This window comes from Phaenicophaeus curvirostris, chromosome 4 (assembly GCF_032191515.1).
Source record: "Phaenicophaeus curvirostris isolate KB17595 chromosome 4, BPBGC_Pcur_1.0, whole genome shotgun sequence".
NCBI classification, from domain to species: Eukaryota; Metazoa; Chordata; class Aves; order Cuculiformes; family Cuculidae; genus Phaenicophaeus; species Phaenicophaeus curvirostris.
In genome coordinates, this window is record NC_091395.1 from 12,904,327 (window position 1) to 12,920,376 (window position 16,050).

At 38.7% G+C, this 16,050-nt stretch overlaps 1 protein-coding gene across 8 annotated transcripts in view; it reads right to left on the bottom strand.

Annotated features, from left to right (window-relative positions):
* CLGN (calmegin) overlaps positions 1-16,050 on the bottom strand; it is a 72,495-nt gene that overhangs the window by 4,639 nt on the left and 51,806 nt on the right. For 6 of the 8 annotated variants that reach the window (XM_069855261.1, XM_069855260.1, XM_069855264.1 and 3 more), the window contains 10 exons: positions 13,544-13,685; positions 12,636-12,717; positions 10,563-10,755; positions 8,611-8,800; positions 7,200-7,313; positions 6,429-6,585; positions 4,987-5,202; positions 2,866-2,985; positions 2,548-2,683; positions 1,871-1,993 (listed from right to left, as the gene is read on the bottom strand). In XM_069855261.1, the coding sequence (XP_069711362.1) occupies positions 1,871-1,993; positions 2,548-2,683; positions 2,866-2,985; positions 4,987-5,202; positions 6,429-6,585; positions 7,200-7,313; positions 8,611-8,800; positions 10,563-10,755; positions 12,636-12,717; positions 13,544-13,685 (1,473 nt within the window). The remainder of the gene's footprint in view (positions 1-1,870; positions 1,994-2,547; positions 2,684-2,865; positions 2,986-4,986; positions 5,203-6,428; positions 6,586-7,199; positions 7,314-8,610; positions 8,801-10,562; positions 10,756-12,635; positions 12,718-13,543; positions 13,686-16,050) is intronic. The other 2 variants (XM_069855262.1, XM_069855263.1) reach the window with 2 other exon arrangements.

Sequence of the window (16,050 nt, forward strand, 5' to 3'; positions counted from 1 at the left end):
CAAATAAGGTTCTGTCTGTGCCCCTGAAATTCCATTTCTTGGCAACATTCTTTTACTTCCTGCAATATTTTTGTAGAGGGCAAGGAGACTGAGTAGATGAGCAGACAAGTCAAGAACACACCACCCTTGAGCAACACCACAAAAATTAACACAGAACAAAATAATTAAACAATTAACACAGAACAGTAAAAAACTCATCCAGGTATGGGGCAGCCACAGCTTCCCTAGGCAGCCTGTGCCAGTGTCTCACCACCCTCATGATGAGGAATTTTTTCTAATGTCTAATCTAAATATTCCCCCCTCCAATTTAAAGCCATTCTCCCTCATCCTATCACTACGTGCCCTTGTAAAAAGTCCCTCACCAGCTTTCCTGTGGGCCACAAAGGAATTGTAAAAATTATTAGGATACAAAGAGACTAGTAGAAAATACTCGACTACAGATACCATACTGAGAGAGCTCAGAGGAAACTCACATCTGTATCTGATGAAAGCTGGCATCCACCAGCTTGAAGTTCTACCATCAACAAGGAAGCAGAGGGAGAAAATCAGAGAGACCATTTTCAAGCCCTGGCCCAAATTACTTCCCTTTCCCAGTACCTGAAGAAGGAGCCTCTCTTGCCATCTTCTTTGTATCCTTTAAAATCTCTCTTTTTGTCTCCTCCACTTCTCTTCTCTCTGTAGCAAAAAGAATCAGCAGAAGGAGGCAGAAGACAAGTCCTCTAATGCTTTCAGATATGTAAGAGGCAAGAGTGACAGGAAAAAAAAAGGAAGATTTCAACTTGGAAATGTGAAAGGTGACATGAAGCTAATGGAAACTAAGCAATCCTTAAAGAGAGAGAGAGACTGGGAAGTCACATGGCAGCTAAATGTAATCCTTCCCTTGGCAGTCTAGAATTTACTTGGAAAACTTGGAGCAGTCATACAAAAGCTAGCTAGTTTTCCTCTGTGTTCAGGCCAGTAATTGAAAAGAAAGGTCTAAAAAGGAACCTACTTTTGAAACATCACGAAGAGCTGTCCTGAGTAGAATTCCTTACAGAAGTTGTGGGAGCTAAAAACGGTTCCTGTGCAATCGCCTGGACTTTATTTCTAACATTCAAACACACACTAACATATTATTTATTAAGTGGTGCGTTGTAATTAACTAAATAAACTGACTGACTTAGCAGAAGAATATTGGAATTCAGGTATCTTGGACAGCCTTGCAATGGTGGCATAAGAGCCACAGAATGTATTGATGATCTGCATCAAGACAGCGTAAAAGAAAACGGACCCTGTAATTCAGAAGCAAGGAGCAGATAAATTAGAGTAAGATCAAAAGAAGAATGGAGAAAGATAGAATGCTGAAATGCTGTACCTACAGTTTAAGGTAATGTAAAAACTACATGTAGCATAACTAAAATAATTTAATGCTGAGGGCTCTCGAATGGTAAGGCAGATAGACTAAGTTCGGTGGGGCAAACTCTGTGCCAACAACTTACTCAGTTCTGTAAGCACTGGCATGGTAACAGCTGATGCTCAGTAAACTTTCAAGTCATACAGGCAGAAGCCATCAAAACTGACAGAATGTAGTGCACAGACAGACAAAATACACAAAGTTTCAGTCAGTAACAACAAGAGATGTCAGCACTAAAGAAAAAAAAAACACCCACACGAATATCTGCTAGGTTTCTAACTTTCCATGCCAGGCACCTGTCATTTTCTTTGTTCATACCAAGAAAGAGGGAAATAAGAATCTTGCAGAGGTCTGAGGCTAAGGATTTTCTCATGGAAGGCAAGATAATGCACGGTAAGATAGGTGATTTACTTTCTGTGTATCTGTACAGACTCAGGGAAATGCTAGCAGAGCATTAAAGCCATAGTTGAATAGTACCAGTAATCTTCGATGGAGTAACACAAGATGATTTTATTCTTGGATGCCAAAGCTCAACCTGCTGAACCACCGATTTCTCCCGTGGGGCAGCAGGACAGATCTCTGCAGGCATGCGATACACTGCTAGAAAGCAACACAAAGGAAGCAGCAGACTTCAGTATTTCAAGTCTACCATAATTGCAGGCTTTAACAAGAGCTACTGAAATCAGCGACCAACAGAATAGTTCAGGGCACAACCCTCCCACAGAGGAGTAAGCCGAAAGACTCATGTTAGATATTTAAAGCTATTCCAGGCACAAATTAAAGACAACAATTGGACTTTAACCTCTTCAGGCACATACACCTGAACCATTTGAATGTGTTCAATACATGAAATATTTAGAAGGGAGGAGAATATGCACCACTACCTACAAACATAAAAAGATTGTTGGAAGCATGTTATTTTCTTGAAAGCGTGAAAAATACTGTGAAGAGCCTTACTTTCTGCTTGTATTTATCAAAGATCTATTACCCATGGAATACGACTCAATAGAGATTGTCAAAAAGAAAAAGAGGACTCAGAGCAAAGCAGGTTTTGCATATTTTAAGAAAACTGGTTGTAATTAATTGACAATGCGAACCAGTCCTATTCATGTCTTTATATTTAATCAAACTACAAGCTCGCTAGCTCATCTTACCCTCTTCAGCAGTATCTTCATTTTCTTTTTCTTCTATTTCATCATCTTCAAACTCCTCTCTCTCTTGTTTTGGTTCTCCCTTTGTAATTCGCTTAAATATATCAGGTTTTTTGAAGTCAATATCCTCATCTGTTTTCTACAACAAATTAAAAATCAATTTACATTTAAACTCCAGTTAAGAATTATACACAAGAGCCACTGTGAGCCAAGTAATATCAATAGCACATTAAAAGTGCATATTGTTGCACAGATGCTACAAGTTTTCAAAGACAGTAACAAGAATAAAACTGGATATAAAGATAGTAAATTTCCTCTTACCTTCGCTGGCCAGCAAAACAACACACCTAGACCAACAGGGAGAGCTAAAGTCAAGATGTAAAGAACCCAGAGCCATGGGTGGTCTTCTGCAGCAGTCAACAGTTGACTAAACATACCGGGCTATAGTAAAAACAAAACAAAAAAAGACCTTCTTGTGTTTACATCCCTCTCAATACTTCAATAAGTTTACAAAATGTACTGTTTATATTTTAAGCTCTTTGTTGCCCAAAGAAACCCCTTCTTTACGTTTGCTTTTTACTGACTAGAACAATATTGGCTTTCAATACTAGTAAAGTAACAACTTGACAGATTGCAAATAAATCAGCAAGGAGAAACAAACCTGGTACTCCAAACATACTTGACTAGCCACTACTTAATTTTATAAAGCAGCATTTGGAGTCTCAGCATCCTCACACTTCACACCGTTCCCAGGTACTCTCCGTTTTCCCCGTGCTATGCTAACTCAGCCGAAAGCTCCGAAAGTGTCGAGAACCTCAGAGCAGCAGCCAGCCACCTGAAACGCAATGTCTTGCTCCATCTGTACTACCACGTTCTCCCCTTTGACAGCCAATTATTTGAGGAGTAAATTGTCCTTCCAGCCCAATTATGAGGTACAGGTAGGTAGGCAAACATCTGGTTCAATTCGACATCTAGAAAGGGTACATCAGCAACTAAAGAAGGAAGCTTGAGAGGCAGAGAGGAGCGAGGGGACTCGAGGAATATTTTTTGCTGTTGTGCAGGTATAGATGCAGGTCCAGATATAAACTCAAACATTTCAGAAAAGGGCAAGGCTGTGAGAAAAGATGTCTTTCCTAATCACATGGGCAGACAGGCCATTGCCACTTGCCCATGCTGTGACAAACGGCAGCTGTCAGGAATTGGCCGCGTTTGCCACCAACCCATTGTTTTTTTGCTGCTCTTGCCACTTAATCAAAGAAAATAGGGGTCTGTTAGAAAGAAACTGTAGTCAGTAAAGGCAGCCACTAGAGGGGCTCATGTCCCTTATGTCAGGACAAGTTCATCCTACAGTACAACAAAGAGATCTTCAAAAGCCCGATGGCTGGCTAAATGCAGTATACAAGCAAAATGTGGATGCACACATAGAAACAGAATCATAGAATCATAGAATCACTAGGTTGGAAAGGACCCACTGGATCATCGAGGCCAACCATCCCCATCAAACACTAAACCATGTCCCTTAGCACCTCATCCACCCGTGCCTTAAACACCTCCAGGGAAGGTGACTCAACCACCTCCCTGGGCAGCCTGTTCCAGTGCCCAATGACCCTTTCTGTGAAAAATTTTTTCCTGATGTCCAGCCTAAACCTCCCCTGGAGGAGCTTGAGGCCATTCCCTCTTGTCCTGTCCCCTGACACTTGGGAGAAGAGGCCAGCACCCTCCTCTCCACAACCTCCTTTCAGGTAGTTGTAGAGAGCAATGAGGTCTCCCCTCAGCCTTCTCTTCTCCAGGCTAAACAACAGCTCCATAAACATACGTGCACTATTTTCAGAGCTGTTTAAGCAGGCAAAGGGATAAAACTATTAAAAAGAAAAACACATGACTATTTATCCATTCCTCACAGTGAGGGGGACATCTGAAGAAAATACATAATGGGGTTAGCCACAAGAAAAAAGAAGAGGTATTTGAGTGTAACTGCCTCAGCTTCCACTTGCTGATAGTAATAGAAGAAGTGGTTCCTGTTACAAAAAGCGGAATATTTTGATTTAAGTTAGAGTTAAGTTTCGCCTAAGCGATTGTGTCTTTTGAAAGTTAGACAGAATCTCCCTCTGATAGCATGTTTTCTTTTAGACAGTGTTTTTACAGACACTGCTCATTCTGAACAGGTACTGAATTTCTGGCAGTACTCTGAGCAGCAGAAGATTCATTAACTATAGTGAAGCAAATTTCTCCCTAGGTGTTTTAAGTCAAAAGCTGTACCCTTTTAATTTCAAGCAGATCTTGGGAAAGGTAAAAAGCCAAACTATGAGGGGGAAAAACCCCCTATCATAGTTACTCCGCAAAACGAATAATTTCATTCAAATTATTATTCTGTCAGCATTAATTGACAGAAAATTCTTTCAACAGCACATATTCCTACCATGAACATAGTAAATTTTATACCTTGTTAGCACTTGCTACTAAATTCTTCAAGCCCCAGCCATCTGCTGCCCAACGATCTGCTACTTCTTTTTCAGAACATATAATGAAGTTATCGAAGTAGATATCAGATGTCATAGACCAGAGTTCTAAACCAATAGCACTGATAGTGGTCATCTTGAACGGGTGGAGATCTTCAAAGTAGTTTGGGTTAGGTATTTTCCGAGGGGTCCAGATTCCCTTTTAAGGAAAAAAAATGTAATCACATTACCTACCTCCATAGAAAAACAAACTGTGATACAAATTTTAAAATAATTAGAATTCCCTAACTATTTAAAATGCATTATTTAAAAAGACTGACAGTAGAGTTTAACCTAAGTAAAACCAGAATTGGAAATAGCCTGTAGGATTTTGGCAGATAGGTCTTGAATTCTAGCTTAGGGCAGACTTATTAAATTGTTTATTTTGGGGGGGGGGAGGTATTACAGTAGTAACTGACTGTACTTAATATCTCTGTTCTTCCTGGTAGTGGTGACTCCAAGCACAGTCTTTGTAAACCTCCTAGATAAATTCTAGGAAACGAATGTCCTAATACTGCAGGAATATAAGACATTGGTATTAATTCTTCCCCTAGTCTCTCCCTATACAATATATAATTTTGGCTTTCACTCATCAATACGGTATACACATTTTCCTAAGGGCACTGGTCAATATTTTGTGGCTAGTGATGGAATCCTCTGGGGTAACCATCTGCAGGGGAACTACATCCTATGACCCACACAGTCCCTTCCAGTACATATACATAAACGGACAGCTACTGTAACCAGAAGAATTAGGGAAAATTTTAGGGAAGGAAAATTCAACCTTATAATACCTGTGTAAACTAGAGCCAAATTTTGTTTACAAATGTGCTTAGGATCTTGAGCTCAAAGAAATCAGATTCAAGTACTTCCCAGCCATAATTAATACAAAGTAACTCTAACATCCAACAGATTATATCTTGTATCTGAGGAGGAGGAGAGGAATTTAATTATCCAAAATTGATGTTTCCACTAAAATAGAACTAGTAAGTCAGCCTGCTTACTGGAAGGCTTCAGTTTTTTAAGAAACCGTTCCTTTAAGAGATCTGCACTTAAAACTCCAACAAAAAAGAGCAATATTTCATTAAACCATAGTGTAATCCAGAACACAACTCTACAGAGTATATTAAAATAAAGTGCAAATCATTGCAAAAGCATCTTTTAACAGAGAAGTTTTTCTAATAGAGGAAGCATTTCTATTTTCCAGTATTCTTAAAGAAAAAAAAAAGGCAAGTTAAATACAAAATAGCTGAAAGCATTTAGTAAGGGTGTTCAGACTGAGCCTAAAATATAAATAGGCTGTATAAAAGCCTAGACAAACATACTACTTTGACTTGCCTGGTTTGTTGACCTCTGTATAACAATGACCTACAATGTTCCTATTACCTGATAGTTAGGATTATCTATCATAGGTGCTTTCCATTTTCCTTTGTATTTTGAGTTATTCTTCAAGGGACGCACCCAAGGTCCACAACCAGGAGCACTCTCACACTTGGGATTAGGGATCTGAGGGGCTTCCCACTCCCCATCCATTTCTTCATCCCTACAGAAGAAAAAAGTTACAAACAACTGATATGAGAGACTGATATGACTCTGAACACTTGCAGTCAGACTGAAGTTGGGGTCCCCACATATTTTGCTATAATCATCTCAGAATTTGGACCAGCTCACAGAACTTTACGCAACAGTATAAACACTTTCTTAAGGAGTGCTACACCCTTTTTTTTTTAAAGGAAACATGTTCATAGCTACCACAGCATGACTGAATGCAGTTATAGTCCTGCATCTGCAGACAGTTTGAAACACTTCTCCATAAGACACTTAGATCCAATTCAGACTAATATATGATGTCGAGGTATCAGCTTAAACTGTTTCATGGTCTAACACAGTACCAAGTTCTTTCAAAGGGGTCCTTTGCATTCTGGTTTTTGTTTATATGGCTTCAAAAAACAAAAGACAGTTGACATGACCATGTTTTTATAAAAGCAGCCCCCCAGAACAACACATGTTTTGCCATACATTACATATTCCAACTTCCTACCTCAAAAAACTATGAGATTTGGATTGACTTCTGATCTACAAATCAATTTGCCAGAGAATAGGCAGGCTTATCTACATGACACTTTGACAACCTGTACTTATCAATCAAGTTCTTACCAGTCCTTTGGCTTTTTTGCATTAGGGTCTGGAACATACTGCGGTTCATCATCAAGCCATCCCTCAGGCTTAACAGCATCAGGATCTTCTATTTTGGCAGGCTCATCTTCATCCCTTCAATTACAGGCTTATGTTAGAAAATACAACAGAACCTGACTTTAAAACCATTATTCTGTTCAGAGGACAGTAACTGGCACAAAAGGGATGATTTTCAAAGGCTCAGCAGAATTAGACAGGCTCATTGTGAGAAACAGACATCCTATTACCTCTTTACAAATACGTGAATTACATTCATATTGTTTTGAAGTACTACTTAGCCCAGAAATCGCTGCCAGGAACCAGCAGCTGTCAGTCAGGTATTCCCATTAAGTTTTTCCCTCCTCTTCCCAAACTGCCATATGAACAGTAGTTCCCATAGAACAACACAGAAATCATTGAATACAAATTTCAATTGGAGGAGAGGGACCTGGGGGTGTTGGTTGACAGCCGACTGAATATGAGCCAGCAGTGTGCCCAGGTGGCCAAGAAGGCCAATGGCATCTTGGCTTGGATCAGAAACGGCGTGACCAGCAGGTCCAAAGAGGTTATTCTCCCTCTGTACTCGGCACTGGTGAGACCGCTCCTCGAATCCTGTGTTCAGTTCTGGGCCCCTCACCACAAGAAGGATGTTGAGGCTCAGGAGCGAGTCCAGAGAAGAGCAACAAAGCTGGTGAAGGGGCTGGAGAGCAGGTCTTACGAGGAGCAGCTGAAAGAGCTGGGATTGTTTAGCCTGGAGAAGAGGAGGCTGAGGGGAGACCTCATTGCTCTCTACAGCTACCTGAAAGGAGGTTGTGGAGAGGAGGGTGCTGGCCTCTTCTCCCAAGTGACAGGGGACAGGACGAGAGCGAATGGCCTCAAGCTCCACCAGGGGAGGTTTAGGCTGGACATTAGGAAAAAATTCTTCATGGAAAGGGTCATTGGGCACTGGCAGAGGCTGCCCAGGGAGGTGGTTGAGTCACCTTCCCTGGAGGTGTTTAAGGCACGGGTGGACGAGGTGCTAAGGGGCATGGTTTAGTGTTTGATAGGAACGGTTGGACTCGATGATCCGGTGAGTCTCTTCCAACCTGGTTATTCTATGATTCTATGAAATTAAGACTACATGGTGAAAAAATCCCTCATCCTAGGCTTTCAGGTAATATTAGTTATTAATTGCAACCACGGAAAGTAGAAAATTAGCAAAAAGCACAATATTTATTTCTGTCCTTAGAGCATAACCAGGTCCTTGTAGATGCCTCAATTACGTTTTCAAACTTTAGTGCTTTTAGTAGTGAAACATACCCCAGCTCTCACTAGCAAAAATAAAACCAGTTAAATCTTCCAATGAGTAACTTGGATGCGAAAGGTACCGTACTGATAAAAATGTTCTCCTTACCAGTCATCTGGTTTGACAGCATTTGGATCAGGTATTTTCGGTCTTTCATCCCAGTCATCAGGTTTCTTATCACTAGGATCATCTACTACTTTGGAAGGGTTTACTGGAGGTACCATATCCTTAAGAAGACTTCCTTGACTGACAACCGATTGGTCAATTAACATTTCAAATGTATCATCTGGTTTTATCACTACATGGAAGAAATTTTCATTAAAGAAATAAGAGAAGCATTCATTTTATAAATATCTTTAACCAAAACCTATACGATAAGCACAGACTTGGGCAAGTAACAGTGAACAGGAGCAGGAGACAAACTCCCCATTCAGGTACTGGATCTGGACACAAAACATTAGAGTTGCTACTGCAGCAATGTATGATGAGCATCAGGCCCCCAATAATGAGATCTCTGGCAAATTCAGTTGCTGAAAGACATCCAAGCACCTTCTAAGAGGTTTTTCAAAAACCTAACACCTGGCCAAAATTCTGCTTCATTTGTTTCTTTAAAAATATGAACAATAACAGACTAACTCCTGCTATCAAATTACAATTTCATACTTGAAAGTAGGGAAATACAATAACTGCATCTGTAAAACAGCTGAAGGATCATCAAAGCAATATATTCTCCGATTCAGATCTCGGAAAGCCATTCCCCTAAGTGCCAAACTGCGAATACAGAGAACTCTTCAAGTGTCTGTAAAGTACTTTAGAAAGCACGAGTAACTGAGAAGCCAGGGTCACACAGCTGAGGACTCTCAGGCTCAGTAGCAGATGTTGTATCCAGATCCACTTCTAATAAGCAGCGAGCATATTTGTTAAGTGCTTAAACAGTACATTCAATTGTCTATTCAATACAATATTATTAATTAAAAGTAAAATACGATTTTTCCCATGACACAGCAGTTGTACATGCCTTCCATTATTATTTAGGCTGTGAGAAGACCTTGTAGCAGCCTTCTAGTACTTAAAGGGGGCCTACAAGATGGGGACAGACTTTTTAGCAAGACCTGTTGTGATGGGACAAGGAGTAATGGTTTTAAACTGAGGAATGATAGATTTAGGCTGGACATGAAGAAGAAATTTTTAACAATGAGGGTGGTACTGGAACAGGTAGCCCAAGGAGGTCTTGGAGGCCCCAACTCTGGAAACATTCAAGCACGGGTTGGAGGGGGCTCTGAGCAACATGATCTAGTGGAAGATGTCCTTATTCTTGCAGAGGGTTTACATTAGATAACCTGTAAAAAGGTCCCTTCAACCCGAAGGATTCTACAGTCAATTTTGCTGGATTTGCAGTGTGCTACAGATGAGCCCATTGTGCTCTGGTTGTTTGGCCTTCCTCAGACATTAGAAAAAGAGGGGAAAAACGAACGAAGAAATTAAACTTCCATCTCTGTTATACTGTTCACTGGAACAGAAAGAGATGTCACATGAATTAAAACCAGCCAATATTCATTCATCTTTAGAGAATGCAGTAACATATCTGTTCATGCACACTACTGCAGATGCAGGAGGTAAGGAGAACTCTTAACATCTGGAGGAGTGATGTGCAGCACGATGCAGATTTAACAGAGTTCCTGTGAACTCTGACACCTTTCTAGAATATTATACAGTTGTACGTCTTTTAATATCTTCCTTAACAAAAATGTTTTTATCATAATAAGTGCTGAAGGAATTAATCAATTCTTCGTGCTAAAGGCTGACCAGGGTTGATATGTTTTTTCCTGTACTGAACATTAAATAAGCATTTCAAAGCTACTTTTATGTCCTGCAGTTAAGCTCAGTCATTACACGATTCAAACCCAGTCATTAAACCTCAAATCATTAAGCAACCACCCTTCAGAATTAACAGACTATTACAAACAAAAAAGCAGATAAAAATACAGAACTTTAGTGTGGACAGAAAGATGTTTTCAATCTCTCCTTTCTAATTCAAAATTACAAGAATTAAACAGTACCAAGCGTATAGAGATGCGTCTTCTTGTCCAAATAGAATTTTTTTAGGTCTACATCAGGACGTTTTGCATGTTTTTCATCATATTCTCCAGTTCTAGGGTTCTTGTGTCGGAAGATAAAGTGTAGTTTGTAAACTTCGCCACATTTATCTGGTCCAAACATAATAGTATAAGGTGTTTTGTCAAAAAAGTACTCCTGTAGAAGCAAGAAAGCTGAGCATGTGTTATACTGTACATTTTATGAAATCATTTAGGGTACTAATTTTCCTTGATGCTGTGGCACAGAGCCTAGTTGTGAAAACTGGTAGGGTAAATCATGAAAGGAATGGAATGGTCCTTTTGAGCTGCTGGGTGCTGTCTTTTCTCAGGGAATGGACTAACCAAAGAAATCACTTAAGCCTCCTCAAAGAAGATGAATATATTTATTTAGACCTTACCCTTACACTAAGTGTAAATGCCTGTCACAAATCAAAACACTCAAATATCTGTAACCTTCTACAAACATTACCGTAAAAGAGGGACGGGAACAAACTAGTTACTCTTCTTCATGTCAATTTTATTGAGCTGTTTAGCTACGTTGATAACGTGGGAAAGTGTTTTAAGACTTAGTGTTTATTTTCTCATTCTCCTACTCAGATTTGATTAATTTAATTTATTACCAATTTCCCAGAATCTGAGTCTGCTTTGCCCATGACAGTCATTGCTACGTGATCATCCTGTCCTTATCTCAACCCACCAGCTGTTCATTATATTTTCTCCCCCCTGTCCAGCTGAGGAGGGGGAGTGATAGAGCAGCTTGGTGAGCATCTGGCATCCAGCCAGGATCAACTCACCACAACCTTCTAGTAAGATGACAGTTACTGGGAATTACAGTTTCATGCATAATTGAGCTGAAGATCTTGGTCTTACAGTTTCTTTTAAAAACTTTTCAGTTTTACTACCCTTTACAAATCTTTCCTATATGAAAGACGTCATGCCTTTGTTTGCTTTCCTACAGTCTGTATTTTTAATAGCTGTCTATTAGTACTCAAGTTACTTGAGCATAAAACACTGACTGGCATATAAATTTTAGGAAAAAGGAAGAACACTAGGATGCTGCACTGGAGCTTTTGTTAATAGATCTTAGAAATGCTTACAAGCAATTTCTTACATGTGTAACCATCTCCTAGACTCTTGCAGAGGTACATATTATCCCTTATATGTCATCAAGAGTCTCACTGATAAGTGGGCTCTTCCTGACTGCTGGTTTGCAGGTCAGGTCAAGCAATGTCTTGAGCCTGTCCTAAGCAATCTCCTCTTCATTTTGCACACAGACAGAGCATCACACTGGACTGATGTCCTCAGTACTTGAAAGGCTTTGAGGATCAAGGCAGCAGCCATAGCCACAGATATCTCAGTGATAAAAGCACAGATGAAAAATCTCACCCAGAGAAGAAATTTTGAATTCTGCCTGCAATCCTGCAACAAGCTTTTTTCCAGACTATTCCTTATTGTTTTTTCCATAACATTGCCTTTCTAGCTTACCAAATCTTAGTGAGCATATGGTATAAGCTGTTAAAAAAAGTTATACAAGTTATAAGTTGAGATTCTGTAGTTTCTGTTATTGCAGAAAGACAGACTAAACAGATACCAAAGTCCTTTGTCCTAAGCACAAGGCATCACTCGGACAGAACTAAAAGGAGTATGTTAATCAGAGCAAACCACTCATTCTAACCTTGTGAAATTCACATCTTAAGATTTTTTTTTTGTGTGTGTGAAAACAGATATCAACAGCTTGCTAAAAGTTCTAGACTGCCTATAAGTTTCATTAAAATAAATGGAAAGTATAACAAGAACAGCATTAACTAAATTACATCAGAATGAAATGCACAACTCCAAAATATTTATGTACGTGTATATATATACATACACACATAATCAATTATATATATATTATTATCTTCCCAATCTTCTGCTTTAACATTCAGGAAGAATTTAGGATGCATTAGGAATTAATTTCTTATTGACATTTCACAGGAACAATTATGGATTCCTCAGATGAACAACTGAGAGCAATTGTTAAGTAAGAGGACATACCAGATTCAAGTCATCACTACTAGAGAGAAGTTTAATATATGCACCACCACAGTCGATGCCTTCTTGGAAATTCACTTCATATCTAGACAAAGAGCAAGTTAAAAAAACAATCCAAGTATCAGACAAATACACATTAACCTCTAATCTGCAGTTGCAATTATGAATATATTAAGCCTGTGAATTAGTCGCTACTGTCAAAACACTTGCATATAATCAAAAGGTTTTAATTACCACACAAGCTAATACAGCAGCGATTCCAGTCAAAAAACACTACAGTAGCAATTGCTACAGCTGGTACCACCAGTAAGAAAAGTTTCATGGTGGTATCAACCAGCCTGTAAACATGAAAGTGAGCTAGAAATGGGCAAGAGTTCTAGGAATTTGGTGCCAATCTTTGAAACTGCCCAAATGAGAGAGTGAATTTAGCCAGAGGAATTATCTGGACATGTCTGTACGAACAAAAAAAGTGAGTCTGATTATCAGAAAAAAGTAAGCATATTGCCAAGGCACTCATCTTCACTAATGTTGCTACAATGGGTTCAAGATACAAGCTGCTTTTATGGAGCTACACAGTATTCTGTCAGTGGAAAACCACTGTGCTCAAACTACATATGATTTAGTTCTCTTACAGCAAGGCTGAAACTTAATTAGCTTTTTCAGCAATATTGTAAAATACTAGATCTCTGCCTGAATATATTTCAAGAGAGTTGAAATATGACTTATTAATGCTTGTATTACAATTTTGCTTGATTATTAAATCATTACAGTTACAGTTCTGATAGCTCTGGATATGATAGGTCATGCTATATGAAGCCAGTATTTTTCTGTAGGGATTCCCATCACTTTCTTGTCTTAAAGATTTGAATAATAATGAATACTAAGTAAAACCAGTCTGAGGGACTACTTACTGAACAACCAAAGGTTTATCATCAAAAACAAATGCCTTTGTTAGCATAGCTGATATTGCATGATGCTTTGCCACTGATTTTAACACTAATCCTCTGTCTCCAGGTACTGTGTTTTCTTTCAGCTCTTCTACCTCCCATCTTCCTAAAACACACACACACAGAATATTTGAAAAAGAATGTAGGCTGAATTAAGAAATCATAGCCTTGTCGAAAGCAAAGAGTTAACAGCAAATAAAGACTAGTGGCCAAAGCACAAAAGGAATCTTGATATCTGATGTCAAATAGTTCAACAATAATCATCCAGTTCATACAGAAAATGCTCTTCAAATGTTTGTGAAGTATTTTAGCAAGCGTGAGTAACTGAGAAGCCAGGGTCACACAACTGAGGACTCTCAGGCTCAGTAGCAGATGTTGTACACAGATCCACTTCTAACAACCAGCGAGTACATTTGTAAGTGCTTAACCGGTACATTGTCTGATCAATACAAGAAATATTATCAATTCAAAATAAAAATACTATTCTTGGAGGCCCTGTCCCTGGAAACATTCAAGGACAGGTTGGATGGGGTCTGAGCAATCCGATCCAGTTAAACACGTCCCTGCTCCTGCAAAGGGGTGGACTAGATAACCTGTAAAGGTCCCTTCCAACCCAAAGGATTCTATGATTTTATGATTACTGGTAGCCCCACCCAGGCTATAAAAAAAGAAATTACACAAGTGCAGCTTATGTTTGCAAAAACTGACTGCTCTACAGCACTGATATTAAAAAAATATTCATAGTACACAAATTTGCTGCTAGTATCTTTCTATCAAATCAGTGACATGTTTTAACCAGCACTTTTTGAGAATTGGAAACCATCAGAATTCCAGCTCCATAGTTGGAAGATAAAATAAAAACTACCATGCCAAATATTCACTTGAACCCAGTGGTCTGGCAAGGAGGAAAGAAAGCTTAAGGAAAAAGTGGGCAAGTAGTTGTAACAACAAGAAATTACATGCTTTTTAATTTTTCTTTCCTCAAGTAGCTGTTACTACAGCAGTAAAAACCCCAGTTTCAGACCTGTCAAAGCCAAAAGGAAGAAAATAATCAAAATCTCAGTTTTATGTGTAAAACTGAATTTTCTGACTAAAAATTAAAAGTCAGCCATAGACTGCAAAGTAGGAAAGAACCACATCCTTATGATAATCCACCCTAAACTAATGAAATCAAATAGAAAAGTGTACACATTTAACATCAACTATTTTTACACCACAAAACTTAATGCAATTTATTGCACAAGCATGTGTGAATACCCACTTTATTTCTGTTTAATTGCAATATTGTACAAAACAATCAACACATTTTAGATACATAATATTATTCATTGTGCCACTAATATATACACTGCTTCAAAGCTCTGGTTGAAGTGATACTTAGTGAGTTTTATTGTTAAGAAAAAAATCTATTTCAGCCTTAAGAAACTGACAGATAATTAAACTTAATTAATATACATACACTCTGGGTGTGCATAGCTCTATACAGAAAAAAAACAGTCTCCCATTTCACTAAAAAAGGTATTCGTTCTAGCAAATTAAGATAATGATGGCTTTTAATATTTGAAAGACAGAACATGTGTAAAGTACACATTATTCCTTGCTTCTCCCCAATATACAGAAACGTACAAGAAAACATTAAATTCCTGTAGGCATTGTGGGATACCACAGTCTACAGAGACAGACCTACAATATTAAAATATTTCTCTGGGTTTTAGATTTGTTTGTACCATCATCACATAAAAAGCATTAGTCACAAGGCACTGGGTAAGCAAGATATCTATGTGGTTCTGCCCCTCCTGCTTATATAGAATGAGAATCTTTCAGGTCAAATCCAATCACATGGGTGATGAAGCTTCCCCACCCCCCTGCAAAGTCTTTCCAAGAATTATCAGATTTGATCTTAAATACTAACAAACAAGCCTACAGCTTTCAAAATAAAAGATGACATAATTATAACTTCTCCAAGTTTGGGAAAAATAGAGTTGGATTACACATGTTTGCAGTATCCAAAGAACAAGGGTTCTAAAAGGGACATTATATTTTCTCAGAACAACACAAGATTCACCGATTTTTTTTTTCCAGAAATGAACACAGCCCAAAAGACAGATTTCTGTTACAATTTCCTATAATCTTGATAAAAGCCTGTGTCAACATGAACAAGAGGAAGAAAACATAATGAGTTCTTCAGCACGTGTTTTTAGACAAGATTCATAAACCGTGAAATCCAAATGAAACGGCTTTTTACTTCTGTTCAATTGAAGTGCGATTTGTGGAAGGTCATTAAGGAAGGGCAGATATGTATGTCAGCAACAAATCCCTAGTTTCTTCTAGTCTGCTAAATGCACGATAGGAAAATTCCCCCCTCCCCTGTAGTGTTCCTGCCTGGCAACTAGGACCAAGCAATAATGCCAGACAAAACAACGCACTCAAAAAAAATTAAATGGGAAAATAGTTCAAAGAAGTCTTTTCAC